This window comes from Crinia signifera, chromosome 19 (genome assembly GCF_055691185.1).
Source record: "Crinia signifera chromosome 19, ASM5569118v1, whole genome shotgun sequence".
Taxonomy (NCBI): domain Eukaryota; kingdom Metazoa; phylum Chordata; class Amphibia; order Anura; family Myobatrachidae; genus Crinia; species Crinia signifera.
In genome coordinates this window covers 6871596-6890684 of record NC_139226.1, presented here as the reverse complement: position 1 = coordinate 6890684, position 19089 = coordinate 6871596, and the positions used below count along the sequence as shown (strand labels likewise).

The window sequence follows — 19089 nt, the reverse complement described above, 5'->3', positions numbered from 1 at the left end:
CATGTGGACACCTCCCTGGGGGCCATTTGTCAGCAGGGGGAGAAGGCTCCCCCCACATCAGCCTCTCCACCCGGGGACAGTAGGCAGGGAACTGTGTTTATCACACAGAGAGTTCCCGCCACTGAGATCCCTTCCTGCCTGCCTGCGACATGTGAGGAGGGACACGGAGGAGCTCATAGCCACCCGGAGTTCCACTCCTTCACTGCCAGGTCATTTGGGCATGTCCCCCCTGTACCCCTCCTTCGGGAAACTGTACAGTACTGTGCTCTGAAAGGAGCCTTGTGCCATTAATTGCATTGCCCTTGTATGCTGCATTGTTTGTTAACAGTTTAGCTGCCTGTCAGTTTAATCTGTGTTACACTGTACTATATGGCCATGTATTGCTGGTTAGGTCATGCTGACTTAACATGTGTGGAGGGACACAGAGAGCTTATCAAGCCAGTCTGGGGTTCCACTCCTTCACTGCCTGGGCTCCCCTGTAATAATCTCCTACAGGAGTCAGGTTACAGAGCAGACAGAGTTCAAACTGTGGGCACAGCAGAGCCAAGTGCAACATTGTATCCTGTGAATTAACACCATCACTGCCTGTCGGAAGCATAAAGGACAGAGCGGATGGTGTAATGGTTAGCATTGCTGCATCACAGTGCAGAGGTCATGGGTTCGATTCCCAACATGACCGAGACTGTGCAGAGTTTATCTGCCTGTCAGAAACAAGCTGGCTGTCAGATGCAGACTGCGTTGTCTGTACCATATAGACTGCCAGTATATCCACTGCACCTGTATATATAACTGCACTGTATGTCTATATCACTGCTTTGTATGTCTATTACAAGCTGGCTCAGATGCATACTGCATTGTCTGTACCGTATAGACTGCCGGTCTATATCACTGCAGCTGTCTATTGTATGTATATCACTGCACTGTCTATATCACTGCATTGTATGTATATCACAGGCTGGCTGTGCACTGTGTAACACTATCACTGCCTGTCAGAAAGGCTGCCTGCCAATGATTGCTATATGTGCCTAGTACTAGCTTACTGCGTACTGTGGGGGCAGCACAGCTCGGGTCGTGGGTTCAATTCCCACTATGACCCTAACTGTGCAGAGTTTGTACGTTCTCTCCGTGTTTTAGTGGGGTTACTCCGTGTACTCCGGTTTCTTCCCACAATGCAAAATTTAAAACAGAAGTATGCTGTGTTAGCCGTACAAATGGGCCAAATGTCTACGCCACCGCAAGGTATACGTAGTACCAGCTTACGGTGTATGGCTTGAACACTATCTCTGTTGGTCAGAGAATACTGTGTTAGCGGTACCATATAGGCTACCCGCCTATTCTATGGCATTGTATGCCTTCTATACTTGTAGTACATTGTCTTACCTGTGCTTTAGCAGCCGGTTCACAGTGCTATAATACTGCAACGTCTTCCAGGAGTACCAGTCCCAGTGACTCTGGGGCTCCGGCGCGGATGTCTTGTACATCCTGTAATGTTGGCCTATGCCCCCATTACTAGTACAGTACGGCTTATACGCAGGCTGCTACAATGCCTGGGCGATGCCCACAGGTACAGCCTCCTCTAGAAAACAGGAGCCTGCTTGGGCCACGTTCTTTACTCCGTTGCCGGTGCAGCTAGTAGCAGTAGCAGCCTCATCCCTTGGCTGAGTGCTTATCTGCCTCCAGACAAGGTCCCCAGAAATGCCGTCCCCATCCTTGGCGGGTGTAGCTCCCCGCACAGTGGAAGCGCTCTGTACCTGCAGGTAGACGCAGATACCCCCGTCATCCAGACTCCTCCGTCAGCAGACACAGAGAGGAGGACACCTGGGATTAGCATTGTCTAGAGGGGACCGTCGACGACGGTATGGAAGATGGGGGGCCTGTGATAAGGTGAATCCCCCCCACCTCGTCTTGAGGTGCCGACCTTGGTCTCAGCTGTCAAATAGGTCCTTACCTTAAACGACCCCGCTGAGCCGCCTACACCTTTGGGTGTCTCCCTAGGTGTTTTCTGGGTTTATTCCGTAAATCTGTGAACTCGACTAAGGTCATCAGTTGGGAGATTCCTAACAGGAAGTTTAGCTTGCCATCGGCGGTTTCCCTTCCTTTTACCCCCTTCCACAGGAGGACATAGTCCCCTGGGAGACTGTCCCTAAAGTGGACGCACTCCTGCCCCAGGCATCTGCTTGGGTGGCTAAGGCCTTAGTTGCGTGAGCAACTTCTCTCACAGCGGACGCTGCATAAGGGGTGTCGGAGGAAACCCTGCTGCCTCCTATTGAGTATCAGGTGACACTTTACCTGGGGGTGACGGCTCTGGAAATTACACCAATCGCCTCCAGAGGGTCACCCTCGGCCATAGCTGCACACACATACCAGTGTCTGTGCTCTTGGAAGGCCTGAACTCAAAGTCCCTTTTGAGGGTTCCTTTTTATTTGGGCCAGTGCCAAATATGGGGGCCGGTTTAGATACCATTCGGCAGAGGATATCCCTTCTGGGGGATTGCCATCTGGCTCTACAGTCCAGGATCAGACATCTCTTGTCCCCCTGGCAGGTGTCTGTGCATGCCTGCGTGGGGTCCCTGGGGTTGGTGGATCGGCCTTCGAATTGGCAGAATAGGCTCAGTTCCATACCAACCCTCTACAATACTGTCCAAGGAGCAGCACGGATAGTGTAGTGGTTAACATTACTGCTTCACTGCGCTGAGGTCATGGGTTCGATTCCCACCATGGCCCTAACTGTGCGGAGTTTGTATATTCTCCCCAGACTTGCATGGGTTTACTCCTGGTACTCCGGTTTCCTCCCACAATATCCATGCCCAGAAGTTCGCCTGGTCTCCAGCAGGGCCCCCCTTTCCTGGGGGCTTCTGGACGGGACCTCGCTACTGGAGCCATGCATGCTAGCCTCCCGTGTTTGGGGGGTGGTCACTTCGCAAAGGTCGTTCCAGGGTCTCTGGACCACTCTAGTGGCCCAGCCCTCCATCATCGTCCTCGAACTAAAGACAATCTTCCGGGCAGTCCGCTTGGCGGAACCCTAACTTAGGGGTTGGCCGGTGCAAGTCCAGTCGGACATTGCGACAAGGGTGGCATATGTTAACCACCAGGGTGGCACTAGTTGTCAGCCCACTATGACAGAAGCATCCGGCATCTTTCAGAGATGATCCCTGCTTTTTCAGAAATTTTTATCCTGGTAGTCCAGAATTGGGTGGCGGTCTTCCTCGGCCGTCAGACCTGTGATGCCGACGACTTGACCCCCCTTAGAGTGATGTTTCAGATGCTGGTACAACGGTGGGGCCCAACCGAGGTGGCCTTGACAGCCTCTCGCCATACCCTCAAACCACCACTGTGCGGGTCCTGGTCTTGCGACCCGGAGGGGGGGGCTTGCCTGGTAGACGCCCTGTCCGCTCCGTGGCCGTCCACACTGATGGCGCCTTTCCACCACTTTCCTCCTTTTGCGAATGTCTCGCAAGCTGAAGCCGGAGGGCGGCACATTGATTCTGGTTGCTCCACCTTGGCCCAGACGGATCTGGTTTTCGGATCTGCAGTCAGTAGCCCCTCCTATTCGCTTACCCCTGGACACAGGCATGCTCTCATGGTCCGCCTCTCTCTTTCGGCTTTGAGGCACTTGGCTTTGACGGGGTGGCTGTTGAGACCTCCCGGGTAAGACCCAGCGGGTTTCACTCCACCATGCTCAGGGCGAGGAAACCTCCCTAGATGGGGTGTACCATCGCATATGGAGGGCTTACTTTTCCTGCTGCGAACCCTACGCTTCAGATTCCGGGACTTACTCCCCAGTTGCCCCCTGGGATCTCTCTAATCCTGACTTCGTCAGGGCCCACCTTTTTGTGCCCTTGCGGTCGGTGGACCTGTGTTGACTCGCCTGGAAGATTGTTTCCTTGTTGGCGATAGCTTTGGCCAGGGGAGTCTCTGACCTGTCAGCTCTGTCCTGTAAGTCCTTGGTTCTTGGTTATAACCGGGCGGTTTTCCCTACCGTCCCTTCTCAACTACCTTAAGTGGTGTCCGGCTTTCAGGTCAACCAGGACATTATGGTTCTGGCATTTAGACAGTCTGTTGTTACTACGGCTTGGTCCTCCTTGGACGTTGTCCGGCCGGGGTGTATTTATGTGCTATGTGCACCGTTCTAGGCTGTTGCACTAGTCAGACTCTCTCTCTCTCTCTCTTTGTACTATATGGTGTTCGGATGAGAGGGTGGCCCGCCTCTACGCAAACTACTGCCCGCTAGAGTCGCTCTGGCAGGCATATTTGGACACCTCCCTCCCGGTTCCGGCAGGGATTCAGGCACATTCCGTTAGGTCTGTGGAGGTGTCCTGGGCTGTAAGAGGCGGTGCTAAAGTTGAGCAAATTTGCAGGGCGGCGACTTGGTCGTCCGCCATTACTGTCTTGCGTTTTTACGCTTTTGACACGTTTGCCTCCCAGGACTCGGCCTTTGGCCAGAGTGTGTTGGCTGCGGCACAGGCGCGTCCCCACCCATAGGTGGCTGCTTTAGGACGTCCCACTGTAACGCTGTGGCCCCTGATGTCTCCCGAAGGAGAAAAATGAGATTTATGTCTTACCTGGTAAATCTCTTTCTTCGAGGACATCAGGGGCCACAGGGATCCCTCCCTGCCGCGCCTGCTTTACTTCCGTTATGGTTAAGTTATGATTATGTTATATTATCCCTCGGTTGAGGGTACTAACATGTTCAGAATGTGTTTCTGTGCGGTGCTTCTCTTCCTTCTATCTTGTCTCCTGCCTTGGCTTGTTAAAAAAACTGAGCTTCCTGGCCTGGAGGCGGGGTAGAGGAGGGGAGGAGCCCGGCTGCCTGGAGGCAGTTCAAGTTTAACCTCTAGGGTGCTGGTGCTCTCCCATCTCCTTACTACCCACTGTAACGCTGTGGCCCCTGATGTCCTCGAAGAAAGAGATTTACCAGGTAAGACATAAATCTCATTGTCTCGGCAATCAATGGTTTATGGGAGAGATCTCGCCATTGGTAGAGACCTTGCCATTACACATCAGTGTAGGTACTACCCTTATGTAACCAGTAGGTGGCAGTGTAATCTCTGGCATTTACTGAAGTCCTACTGGATAGGAAAGTCTACAGTGTCTAGGTAGATGATCAATAGGTCGTCATTGATAAGATGTTGACACGCTCAAGGTCGACATGCAAAATGTCGGTATTGACCAAAGGTAGACACATCAAAAGTAAGACCTGATTCTTTTTAAGTTTTAATGTCAATGTTGATAGCTGTCGACATTGACTCCCAGATAGTGTAGCGCATCACCACGCCCTGCACACTGTAACATTCACGTGGACTCCAATTGGGAATGTTAAAGTATGAAAGTCCCACAAAGGGGGGGGGGGGGGGGGGGGGACTTTCAGCATTTTTCGCATCTACCTTTTGCCTACTGTATATGTCCTTTGTATAAACACCCTGAGCATTTATAAATACTGGAATCTGCTAAAAGACACAATTCTGCCAGAAAAGTGACTTTGTATCTTCTGAGACACGTAAGGTAATAAACCTGCCCCGCCCTGTACTGATATAACACACCCATATGTGCACACAGCGCCGCCTGCTGGTGGATGCAGGGGATGGAGAGGACAGGCCTCGGCTACCTGCCCTTGCAGTGTGTACTGTGCTGTGCAGCGAATACCCTCACTGTCTGATGTGTGCAGGGGATGGAGAGGACAGGCCTCCGTTACCTCCCCTAGTGTGTACTGTGCTGTGAAGCTAATACCCTCACTGTCTGATGTGTGCAGGGGATGGAGAGGTCAGGCCTCCGTTACCTCCCCTAGTGTGTACTGCGCTGTGCGGCTAATACCCTCACTGTCTGATGTGTGCAGGGGATGGAGAGGTCAGGCCACCTCCCCCAGTGTGTACTGCGCTGTGCGTCTAATACCCTCACTGTCTGATGTGTGCAGGGGATGGAGAGGACAGGCCTCCTCCCCCAGTGTGTACTGCGCTGTGCGGCTAATACCCTCACTGTCTGATGTGTGCAGGGGATGGAGAGGACAGGCCTCCGTTACCTCCCCCAGTGTGTACTGTGCTGTGCGGCTAATACCCTCACTGTCTGATGTGTGCAGGGGATGGAGAGGTCAGGCCTCCTCCCCCAGTGTGTACTGTGCTGTGCAGCTAATACCCTCACTGTCTGATGTGTGCAGGGGAACCTGTTACTCACGGGAGACAAGGACCAGCTGGTGATGCTGCTGGACCAGATCAACAGCACGTTTGTGCGCTCTAACCCCAGTGTGCTGCAGGGCTTGTTACGCATCATCCCCTACCTGTCATTCGGCGAGATGGAGAAGATGCAGATCCTGGTGGACCGATTCAAGCCGTACTGCACGTTTGAGAAGTAAGTGACGCGCGTTATCGCTTTGTAGGATTCTCTGCAGTGACCACAGTGGCCCAGTCATGTGCCTGCAGTGCATTCTGGGTAATAACATCTGGCGCTCCTCCCCCAGGTACGATGATGAGCACTGCGGGGACGACAAGGTTTTCCTGGACTGCTTCTGTAAGATCGCAGCGGGCATCAAGAACAACAGCAACGGGCACCAGCTGAAAGACCTCATCCTGCAAAAAGGGATCACGCAGAATGCCCTGGACTACATGAAGAAGCACATTCCCAGTGCCAAGAAGTGAGCCCATGTCCACTTAGTGCAAGTGCAGCGTGGGGCCTATTCCCTACCGTCCCCAGTGCCACACCTCTGTTATACTGCAGCACGGCGACTGTCCACCTCCCATGATCTCTTCTCTGCGCTTCCTGATCTATACATTCCCCAGTGTGTTCCATCGCTCTCCTGCTTCTCCTCATTCTGTAGTTACCGTCCCCAGTGCCACACCTCTGTTATACTGCAGCACGGCGACTGTCCACCTCCCATGATCTCTTCTCTGCGCTTCCTGTTCTATACATACCCTAGTGTGTTACATCGCTCTCCTGCTTCTCCTCATTCTGTAGTTACCGTCCCCAGTGCCACACCTCTGTTATACTGCAGCACGGCGACTGTCCACCTCCCATGATCTCTTCTCTGCGCTTCCTGTTCTATACATACCCTAGTGTGTTACATCGCTCTCCTGCTTCTCCTCATTCTGTAGTTACCGTCCCCAGTGCCACACCTCTGTTATACTGCAGCACGGCGACTGTCCACCTCCCATGATCTCTTTTCTGCGCTTCCTGTTCTATACGTACCCTAGTGTGTTCCATCGCTCTCCTGCTTCTCCTCATTCTGTAGTTACCGTCCCCAGTGCCACACCTCTGTTATACTGCAGCACGGCGACTGTCCACCTCCCATGATCTCTTCTCTGCGCTTCCTGTTCTATACATACCCTAGTGTGTTACATCGCTCTCCTGCTTCTCCTCATTCTGTAGTTACCGTCCCCAGTGCCACACCTCTGTTATACTGCAGCACGGCAACTGTCCATCTCCCATGATCTCTTCTCTGCGCTTCCTGTTCTATACGTACCCTAGTGTTTTACATCGCTCTCCTGCTTCTCCTCATTCTGTAGTTACCGTCCCCAGTGCCACACCTCTGTTATACTGCAGCACGGCGACTGTCCACCTCCCATGATCTCTGCTCTGCGCTTCCTGATCTATACGTACCATAGTGTGTTCCATCGCTCTCCTGCTTCTCCTCATTCTGTAGTTACCGTCCCCAGTGCCACACCTCTGTTATACTGCAGCGCGGCGACTGTCCACCTCCCATGATCTCTTCTCTGCGCTTCCTGTTCTATACGTACCCTAGTGTTCCATCGCTCTCCTGCTTCTCCTCATTCTGTAGTTACCGTCCCCAGTGCCACACCTCTGTTATACTGCAGCACGGCGACTGTCCACCTCCCATGATCTCTTCTCTGCGCTTCCTGTTCTATACGTACCCTAGTGTGTTCCATCGCTCTCCTGCTTCTCCTCATTCTGTAGTGACCGTCCCCAGTGCCACACCTCTGTTATACTGCAGCACGGCGACTGTCCACCTCCCATGATCTCTTCTCTGCGCTTCCTGATCTATACATTCCCCAGTGTGTTACATCGCTCTCCTGCTTCTCCTCATTCTGTAGTTACCGTCCCCAGTGCCACACCTCTGTTATACTGCAGCACGGCGACTGTCCACCTCCCATGATCTCTTCTCTGCGCTTCCTGATCTATACATTCCCCAGTGTGTTACATCGCTCTCCTGCTTCTCCTCATTCTGTAGTTACCATCCCCAGTGCCACACCTCTTTATACTGCAGCGCGGCGACTGTCCACCTCCCATGATCTCTTCTCTGCGCTTCCTGTTCTATACGTACCCTAGTGTGTTACATCGCTCTCCTGCTTCTCCTCATTCTGTAGTTACCGTCCCCAGTGCCACACCTCTGTTATACTGCAGCACGGCGACTGTCCACCTCCCATGATCTCTTCTCTGCGCTTCCTGTTCTATACGTACCCTAGTGTGTTACATCGCTCTCCTGCTTCTCCTCATTCTGTAGTTACCATCCCCAGTGCCACACCTCTGTTATACTGCAGCCCGGCGACTGTCCACCTCCCATGATCTCTTCTCTGCGCTTCCTGTTCTATATGTACCCTAGTGTGTTACATCGCTCTCCTGCTTCTCCTCATTCTGTAGTGACCGTCCCCAGTGCCACACCTCTGTTATACTGCAGCACGGCGACTGTCCACCTCCCATGATCTCTTCTCTGCGCTTCCTGATCTATACATACCCTAGTGTGTTCCATCGCTCTCCTGCTTCTCCTCATTCTGTAGTTACCGTCCCCAGTGCCACACCTCTGTTATACTGCAGCACGGCGACTGTCCACCTCCCATGATCTCTTCTCTGCGCTTCCTGTTCTATACGTACCCTAGTGTGTTACATCGCTCTCCTGCTTCTCCTCATTCTGTAGTGACCGTCCCCAGTGCCACACCTCTGTTATACTGCAGCACGGCGACTGTCCACCTCCCATGATCTCTTCTCTGCGCTTCCTGTTCTATACATACCCCAGTGTGTTACATCGCTCTCCTGCTTCTCCTCATTCTGTAGTTACACCTCTGTTATACTGCAGCACGGCGACTGTCCACCTCCCATGATCTCTTCTCTGCGCTTCCTGTTCTATACGTACCCTAGTGTGTTACATCGCTCTCCTGCTTCTCCTCATTCTGTAGTGACCGTCCCCAGTGCCACACCTCTGTTATACTGCAGCACGGCGACTGCCCACCTCCCATGATCTCTTCTCTGCGCTTCCTGATCTATACATTCCCCAGTGTGTTCCATCGCTCTCCTGCTTCTCCTCATTCTGTAGTTACCATCCCCAGTGCCACACCTCTTTATACTGCAGCGCGGCGACTGTCCACCTCCCATGATCTCTTCTCTGCGCTTCCTGTTCTATACGTACCCTAGTGTGTTACATCGCTCTCCTGCTTCTCCTCATTCTGTAGTTACCGTCCCCAGTGCCACACCTCTGTTATACTGCAGCACGGCGACTGTCCACCTCCCATGATCTCTTCTCTGCGCTTCCTGTTCTATACGTACCCTAGTGTGTTACATCGCTCTCCTGCTTCTCCTCATTCTGTAGTTACCATCCCCAGTGCCACACCTCTGTTATACTGCAGCCCGGCGACTGTCCACCTCCCATGATCTCTTCTCTGCGCTTCCTGTTCTATATGTACCCTAGTGTGTTACATCGCTCTCCTGCTTCTCCTCATTCTGTAGTGACCGTCCCCAGTGCCACACCTCTGTTATACTGCAGCACGGCGACTGTCCACCTCCCATGATCTCTTCTCTGCGCTTCCTGATCTATACATACCCTAGTGTGTTCCATCGCTCTCCTGCTTCTCCTCATTCTGTAGTTACCGTCCCCAGTGCCACACCTCTGTTATACTGCAGCACGGCGACTGTCCACCTCCCATGATCTCTTCTCTGCGCTTCCTGTTCTATACGTACCCTAGTGTGTTACATCGCTCTCCTGCTTCTCCTCATTCTGTAGTGACCGTCCCCAGTGCCACACCTCTGTTATACTGCAGCACGGCGACTGTCCACCTCCCATGATCTCTTCTCTGCGCTTCCTGTTCTATACATACCCCAGTGTGTTACATCGCTCTCCTGCTTCTCCTCATTCTGTAGTTACACCTCTGTTATACTGCAGCACGGCGACTGTCCACCTCCCATGATCTCTTCTCTGCGCTTCCTGTTCTATACGTACCCTAGTGTGTTACATCGCTCTCCTGCTTCTCCTCATTCTGTAGTGACCGTCCCCAGTGCCACACCTCTGTTATACTGCAGCACGGCGACTGTCCACCTCCCATGATCTCTTCTCTGCGCTTCCTGATCTATACATTCCCCAGTGTGTTACATCGCTCTCCTGCTTCTCCTCATTCTGTAGTGACCGTCCCCAGTGCCACACCTCTGTTATACTGCAGCGCGGCGACTGTCCACCTCCCATGATCTCTTCTCTGCGCTTCCTGTTCTATACGTACCCTAGTGTGTTACATCGCTCTCCTGCTTCTCCTCATTCTGTAGTTACCGTCCCCAGTGCCACACCTCTGTTATACTGCAGCACGGCGACTGTCCACCTCCCATGATCTCTTCTCTGCGCTTCCTGATCTATACATACCCCAGTGTGTTACATCGCTCTCCTGCTTCTCCTCATTATGTAGTTACTGCCCCCTGCGGCTTTCCTTTTCTGTCCATACATATGATGCTGCCGTCCCTATAGGCTCTTCAGGGGTCCAGTTCTGTGCTGCGGGGAAGGGGCTCTGGTTGGGTCTGGCTGCACCAGGCCATAGGACTGTACTTGTTCGGCCTTCCCACAAGCATCATTACTTTGTTTTGCAGTTTGGATGCCGATATTTGGAAGAAGTTCCTCTCCCGACCTGCTCTCCCCTTTATTCTGAGGTTGCTGAGAGGACTGGCCACGCAGCACCTACCCACACAGGTTAGTGGCTCCAAGGTGGTCATATGCACATGAGATCCTGCACAGTGTGTGATAAGGATCAGGGTCCCCAGCAGCACAGAGTATATCAGGAGATGAGTGATGTGTCAGTGAGGACAGGGCTGCATGTGACAGGGGCAGTGACATGATGTGAGGAGGGGAATGGAGGCAGCAGGAAGTCACAGGCTGAGAGTTATATAGTGGGAGGAGCAAGGTCCCCAGCAGCACAGAGTATATCAGGAGATGAGGAATGTGTCAGTGAGGACAGGGCTGCATGTGACATGGGCAGTGACATGATGTGAGGAGGGGAATGGAGGCAGCAGAAAGCCACAGACTGAGAGTTATATAGTGGGAGGAGCAGGGTCCCCAGCAGCACAGAGTATATCAGGAGATGAGTGATGTGTCAGTGAGGACAGGGCTGCATGTGACAGGGGCAGTGACATGATGTGAGGAGGGGAATGGAGGCAGCAGGAGGCCTCAGACTGAGAGTTATATAGTGGGAGGAGCAGGGTCCCCAGCAACACAGAGTATATCAGGAGATGGATGATGTGTCAGTGAGGACAGGGCTGCATGTGACAGGGGCAGTGACATGATGTGAGGAGGGGAATGGAGGCAGCAGGAGGCCACAGACTGAGAGTTATATAGTGGGAGGAGCAGGGTCCCCAGCAGCACAGAGTATATCAGGAGATGAGTGATGTGTCAGTGAGGACAGGGCTGCATGTGACAGGGGCAGTGACATGATGTGAGGAGGGGAATGGAGGAAGCAGGAAGTCACATACTGAGAGTTATATAGTGGGAGGAGCAGGGTCCCCAGCAGCACAGAGTATATCAGGAGATGAGTGATGTGTCAGTGAGGACAAGGCTGCATGTGACAGTGTAGTGATATGATGTGAGGAGGGGAATGGAGGCAGCAGGAAGCCACAGACTGAGAGTTATATAGTGGGAGGAGCAGGGTCCTCAGCAGCACAGAGTGTATCAGGAGATGTGTCGGTGAGGACAAGGCTGCATGTGACAGTGTAGTGATATGATGTGAGGAGGGGAATGGCGGCAGCAGGAAGCCACAGACAGAGTTATATAGTGGGAGGAGCAGGGTCCCCAGCAGCACAGAGTATATCAGGAGATGAGTGATGCGTCTGTGACGACAGGGCTGCATGTGACAGGGGCAGTGACATGATGTGAGGAGGGGAATGAAGGCAGCAGGAAGCCACAGACTGAGAGTTATATAGTGGGAGGAGCAGGGTCCCCAGCAGCACAGAGTGTATCAGGAGATGTGTCGGTGAGGACAGGGCTGCATGTGACAGGGGCAGTGACATGATGTGAGGAGGGGAATGGGGGCAGCAGGAAGCCACAGACTGAGGGTTATATAGGAGAAGGAGCAGGGTCCCCAGCAGGTACAGCGCACTGCTGTGAAGTTCCTGATCAGCTGAAGCAGAATTCCTGAAGGGTCCCTCTGTACCCCATGTAGTACTGATGTTACTGTCCTGTCATACAGATGTTCCCTGTCCCCAGCCGTGGACTCACTGACTGTATTTCTCAGCAGGCCCTCATTGGCACAGACTCCATCACAAATCTCCACAAACTAGAGCAAGTGTCCAGCGATGAGGGGATCGGGACCCTGGCAGAGAACCTGCTGGAAGCTCTTAGAGAACATCCTGATGTCAATAAGAAAATAGACGCAGCCAGGAAAGAAACGCGAGCGGAGAAGAAGCGGATGGCCATGGCGATGAGACAGAAAGCACTGGGAACGCTGGGAATGACGGTGAGTGTAGAGCAATTCCTGGCCTGACACAGCAGGATTTCTTCTAGTGATATGAGTATTGCTGGAATCTGCAGCGCTGTCTTTATACTCCTTGTACTCTTCTAGACCAATGAGAAGGGTCAGGTGGTGACCAAGACGGCGCTTCTCAAACAGATGGAGGAACTGATAGAGGAGCCGGGACTTACCTGTTGTATCTGCAGAGAAGGCTACAAGTTCCAGGTACATGGGGGATTGTGTCTGCCGGTATGTAGTGAGCATGGGGTGGGGGTCATGTGACTGTGTAGGATAGGACTCCCACCTGCTGCATAGGGGAGACATGGCGGAAGGTGGGATAGAAAGGACTCCTCTAATAAGGTCCCCATACGATCGGCATAGAGTCATCTTACATTGGTGTGCCAGGATGGCTGCCAATAATCAACCCTAACGCTGGCAATGATGCCGTATGAATAACCCGATTGGCACAGGATTGTTACGACCTCTGGTAGCCATCTGTATTTTTCTTGTTTTTCCATCTGTAAAAATGAATTGTCAGACTTGATAAATGTTTTCCATCTGTTGTGGATTGCGTGTGGGAATGCTGGGACTTGCGGTGCTTTGGCTATTAGCATCGCACAGGTAGTGTCTGACATGTGTCCATTTATTTTCCAGCCTACGAAGGTTCTCGGTATCTACACATTCACCAAGCGAGTCTCCCTGGAGGAGACGGAGAACAAGCCTCGGAAGCAGTATGCGTACAGCACCGTGTCGCACTTCAACATCGTACACTATGACTGTCACCTCGCCGCTGTCAGGTGCCTGAGCGTTGCCTCTCTGTATGGCAGGGGCGGGGGGGGGGGGGGGGGCGGTGAAATTGTTGGATTTGCGGGTACAGGGGCAAACAGCGTATTTGTGCGTCTTCTGTAAATAAGTTGAAGTGTGGAGGGGGCGGGTGGAATTAGGGTCAGGACATAGTTGAGATGTGGTTATAAATGAGATTGGGGTGTGTTTGCTGTACACAATGAATTGGCTGGTGGGGGGGGGTAAAGAAGAGGCGAGGGGGGAGTGATTACTGTACAGGATGTATGGGCTGGTGGTGGGGTATAGATGAGATGGAGGGGGGAGTGATTACTGTACAGGATGTATGGGCTGGTGGTGGGGTAAAGAAGAGGCGAGGGGGGAGTGATTACTGTACAGGATGTATGGGCTGGTGGTGGGGTAAAGAAGAGGCGAGGGGGGAGTGATTACTGTACAGGATGTATGGGCTGGTGGTGGGGTATGGATGAGATGGAGGGGGGAGTGATTACTGTACAGGATGTATGGGCTGGTGGTGGGGTAAAGAAGAGGCGAGGGGGGAGTGATTACTGTACAGGATGTATGGGCTGGTGGTGGGGTAAAGAATAGGCGAGGGGGGATGATTACTGTACAGGATGTATGGGTTGGTGGTGGGGTATAGATGAGATGGAGGGGGAGTGATTACTGTACAGGATGTATGGGCTGGTGGTGGGGTAAAGAATAGGCGAGGGGGGATGATTACTGTACAGGATGTATGGGTTGGTGGTGGGGTATAGATGAGATGGAGGGGGAGTGATTACTGTACAGGATGTATGGGCTGGTCGTGGGGTAAAGAAGAGGCGAGGGGGGAGTGATTACTGTACAGGATGTATGGGCTGGTCGTGGGGTAAAGAAGAGGCGAGGGGGGAGTAATTACTGTACAGGATGTATGGGCTGGTGGTGGGGTAAAGAAGAGGCGAGGGGGGAGTGATTACTGTACAGGATGTATGGGCTCGTGGTGGGGTAAAGAAGAGGCGAGGGGGGAGTGATTACTGTACAGGATGTATTGGCTGGTGGTGGGGTAAAGAAGAGGCGAGGGGGGAGTGATTACTGTACAGGATGTATGGGCTGGTGGTGGGGTAAAGAAGAGGCGAGGGGGGGGGTGATTACTGTACAGGATGTATGGGCTGGTGGTTGGGTGAAGAAGAGGCGAGGGGGGAGTGATTACTGTACAGGATGTATTGGCTGATGGTGGGGTAAAGAAGAGGCGAGGGGGGAGTGATTACTGTACAGGATGTATTGGCTGGTGGTGGGGTATAGATTAGATGGAGGGGGCGGGGGTGATTACTGTACAGGATGTATGGGCTGGTGGTGGGGTAAAGAAGAGGTGAGGGGGGAGTGATTACTGTACAGGATGTATTAGCTGGTGGTGGGGTAAAGAATAGGCGAGGGGGATGATTACTGTACAGGATGTATGGGTTGGTGGTGGGGTATAGATGAGATGGAGGGGGAGTGATTACTGTACAGGATGTATGAGTTGGTGGTGGGGTATAGATGAGATGGAGGGGGAGTGATTACTGTACAGGATGTATGGGCTGGTGGTGGGGTAAAGAAGAGTTGGTGGTGGGGTATAGATGAGATGGAGGGGGGAGTGATTACTGTACAGGATGTATGGGCTGGTGGTGGGGTAAAGAAGAGGCGAGGGGGGAGTGATTACTGTACAGGATGTATTGGCTGGTGGTGGGGTAAAGAAGAGGCGAGGGGGATGATTACTGTACAGGATGTATGGGTTGGTGGTGGGGTATAGATGAGATGGAGGGGGAGTGATTACTGTACAGGATGTATGAGTTGGTGGTGGGGTATAGATGAGATGGAGGGGGAGTGATTACTGTACAGGATGTATGGGCTGGTGGTGGGGTAAAGAAGAGTTGGTGGTGGGGTATAGATGAGATGGAGGGGGGAGTGATTACTGTACAGGATGTATGGGCTGGTGGTGGGGTAAAGAAGAGGCGAGGGGAGAGTGATAACTGTACAGGATGTATTGGCTGGTGGTGGGGTAAAGAAGAGGCGAGGGGGGAGTGATTACTGTACAGGATGTATTGGCTGGTGGTGGGGTAAAGAAGAGGCGAGGGGGCAGTGATTACTGTACAGGATGTATTGGCTGGTGGTGGGGTAAAGAAGAGGCGAGGGGGGAGTGATTACTGTACAGGATGTATTGGCTGGTGGTGGGGTAAAGAAGAGGCGAGGGGGCAGTGATAACTGTACAGGATGTATTGGCTGGTGGTGGGGTAAAGAAGAGGCGAGGGGGGAGTGATTACTGTACAGGATGTATTGGCTGGTGGTGGGGTAAAGAAGAGGCGAGGGGGAGTGATTACTGTACAGGATGTATGGGCTGGTGGTGGGGTAAAGAAGAGGCGAGGGGGAGTGATTACTGTACAGGATGTATGGGCTGGTGATGGGGTAAAGAAGAGGCGAGGGGGAGTGATTACTGTACAGGATGTATTGGCTGGTGGTGGGGTGCTGAGGTATAGATGGGGGGGGGGGTATAGTAATTATCAAACACAATTAATTGCCTGGAGTTGGGGTACAGAAGAGTTGGTTTGGGGGGGAGGAGTTATCTGGTTTTGGGGTATAGATGAGATGGGGTTTAGTGATTATTGTACAGGATGTATTTGTTGGTGTCTTGGTATAGATATGGTAGCGGGGTTGGGATCATTGGGTATACAGCAAGTTGGTCGACATGGGTCACTATTTTATTCTCCCACCATGCCCTAGGGGATGGTAGGGCATGAAATGCCGCCTGTCGGCTCATGTCGGCTCAAAAAACTGTGTAAAACCCCATGTCAACCTAACCCATGTCGACCTTTTGACTGTTGACCTAGACACTGTCGACCTAATGCTTGTGTCGACCTAGACCCATGTCGACCCTACGATTGTCGACAAACTTGCAGTAGACCCAGTGACCGTATCCCATAGCTAGTACAGGATGAATTGTCTGCTGGTGGGGTTTAAATGTGATGGGGGGGGGGTAGTGATTACCGTACACTCTGGATTGGCTGATGCGGTATAGAAGAGGCGGGGGGATAGTGATTACCGTACACTGTGGATTGGCTGATGCGGTATTGAAGAGGTGGGGGGTTAGTGATTACCGTACAGAATGAATTGACTGGTGGTGGGGTATAGATGAGGTGATGGGGAGTATAATGATTACTGTGCACAATGAATTGGCTGATGTCGGGGTATAGAAAAGGTGGGGGGTAGTCATTACCATACACAATTCATTGGCTGATGTCTGTGCATAGTGATTACTGTACACAGTGGATTAGCTGATGTTGGGTTATGTGTGTGTGTGTGGGGGGGGGGGGGGGGTTAGTGGTTACCGTACACTATGAATTGGCTGACGTGGGGGTATAATGATTACTGTATACAATGAATTGGCTGATGTTGGGGTATAGAAAAGGTGGGGGGATAGTGATTACCGTTCACAATGAATTGACTGATGTTGGGGTATAGAAGGGGGGGGGGCTAGTGATTACCATTCACAATGAATTGGCTGATGGGTATAGAAGAGGGGGGGGCTAGTGATTACCGTACACCATGAATTGGCTGATGTCAGGGTATAGAAGAGGGGGGGGGGGGTGCTATTGATTACCGTACACCATGAATTGGCTGGTGTCAGGGTATAGAAGATGTGGGGGGCTAGTGATTACCGTACAACATGAATTGGCTGATGTCGGGGTATAGAAGATGTGGGGGGCTAGTGATTACCGTACACCATGAATTGGCTGATGTCGGGGTATAGAAGATGTGTGGGGCTAGTGATTACCGTACACCATGAATTGGCTGATGTCAGGGTATAGAAGGGGGGGGGGGCTAGTGATTACCGTACACCATGAATTGGCTGATGTCGGGGTATAGAAGAGGGGGGGGGGGCTAGTGTACACCATGAATTGGCTGATGTTGGGGTATAGAAGATGGGGGGGGGCATAGTGATTACCATACACCATGAATTGTCTGATGTCGGGGTATAGAAGAGGGGGGGGGGGCTAGTGTACACCATGAATTGGCTGATGTCAGGGTATAGAAGAGGGGGGGGGGGCTAGTGTACCCCATGAATTGGCTGGTGTCAGTGTATAGTGATTACTGTACAGAAGTGTCTGGTCTGTCTGATTGCACATGTTTGGTTCTCATGTTCTGCCCTTCGCCTCTTGCACACAGGCTAGCCCGTGGACGAGAGGAATGGGACAGCGCAGCCCTGCAGAACGCCAACACCAAGTGTAACGGGCTGCTTCCTGTTTGGGGTCCCCATGTGCCAGAATCGGCGTTCGCCACCTGTTTGGCCAGGTAAGCTGTATTCCTGTGTCTGTGTAACTCCTGTTCTGAGCACACACATTATGTGACCGTGTCCCTCTGATCTCCCCAGGCACAACACTTACCTGCAGGAGTGTACCGGGCAGCGGGAGCCCACCTACCAGCTCAACATCCACGACCTGAAGCTGCTGTTCCTGCGCTTTGCCATGGAGCAGTCCTTCAGTGCCGAATCGGGGGGCGGAGGACGCGAGAGCAACATCCACCTGATCCCGTATATCATCCACACTGTGCTCTATGTCCTAAACACGTATGTATTCCATAAGTGGTCGTGTGGCGGTACTATGTAACTTGGTATGTGTTCGTCATAGAAGCATCCGTGTTGCGTGTTTGACTTTTCCTTAGTAGTAAATTATGAAGGTAGAATTTGATGGCAGTAAGGAACCATCAGGCCCCACTATTACCCACTTACTCTATTCTTTGTTCTATTGTGTTCCGACCATTGCTGTCCTGTGTGCTGCACTTCTTCAACGCTCCCAGTTTAGGTGGACACATTTGGCAGTAGCCAATCTCTTATCAGTACATACGCCATCAATGCTGTACCGCGCCTCCTCTCTGCAGCTCCTCCAGGGCTGACGCGTTTTGCTCTGTAGTGCATATTTTGTCTTCTGTAATGTTTTTCTGGAGACCAGGCTACTAGTAGTCATCTTATCCACAATATCTGTATGTGTGATCCCTGTATTATTTATCCAGAAGGTAGATGGCGGGATCAATACCTTTTGTAATCCATTCACCCAGGAAAGAACCAGGGCAAGAAAGGCAAAAGATCTGTGCAGTTTAGCATGGCATATTGCCCCAGTGTAGGGCGTCACCAATAAGATACTGCTCCCATCATAAGGCATAATGGCACCATCATCTAGCACTATTACAGGACTGTCATTGGGCTGCTCCCACCCTCCCGCGCACAATAAGACTCTCCACTAGCCTCCAAACTTCCAAGCGTTCCCTGAAAACTCCCCTCTTCATGCAAGCCTATCATATTTATATCCCGCACGCATAACCCTCTGAGGCACTTATGTATTATATAGATTCCCTTCTGGACCTACAAGCTATGCTATTACTGGTGCCTGTCCTTATGTTTCCCCCCTATATCCCTATAGATCAGTGGTTCCCAACCTTTTTTCTCTCCCGTACCCCTTGATTCGGCTTTTCATTTATAAGTACACCTCCTCTCAATTTTGAAATTTCCACAGTACTTATGAGTGGAAGTGAGCAGTATGCGTGTCCTAATATTAAGGAGTAGCCGTGGACTAGTATATGGTCAGGAAGACTTTTCTTCTTCCTCCATTACCAATATTATTTCCAAGTACCCCCAACTGGTCTGCAGA

General features: G+C 52.1%; 1 protein-coding gene across 16 annotated transcripts in view; it reads left to right on the top strand.

Moving 5' to 3' along the window:
- UBR4 (ubiquitin protein ligase E3 component n-recognin 4) overlaps positions 1–19089 on the top strand; it is a 76755-nt gene that overhangs the window by 51323 nt on the left and 6343 nt on the right. For 12 of the 16 annotated variants that reach the window (XM_083161918.1, XM_083161913.1, XM_083161917.1 and 9 more), the window contains 8 exons: positions 6151–6341; positions 6451–6624; positions 10788–10887; positions 12422–12643; positions 12749–12862; positions 13292–13434; positions 17612–17737; positions 17817–18011. In XM_083161918.1, coding sequence (XP_083018044.1) covers positions 6151–6341; positions 6451–6624; positions 10788–10887; positions 12422–12643; positions 12749–12862; positions 13292–13434; positions 17612–17737; positions 17817–18011 — 1265 coding nt within the window. The remainder of the gene's footprint in view (positions 1–6150; positions 6342–6450; positions 6625–10787; positions 10888–12421; positions 12644–12748; positions 12863–13291; positions 13435–17611; positions 17738–17816; positions 18012–19089) is intronic. The other 4 variants (XM_083161919.1, XM_083161920.1, XM_083161912.1 and 1 more) reach the window with 1 other exon arrangement.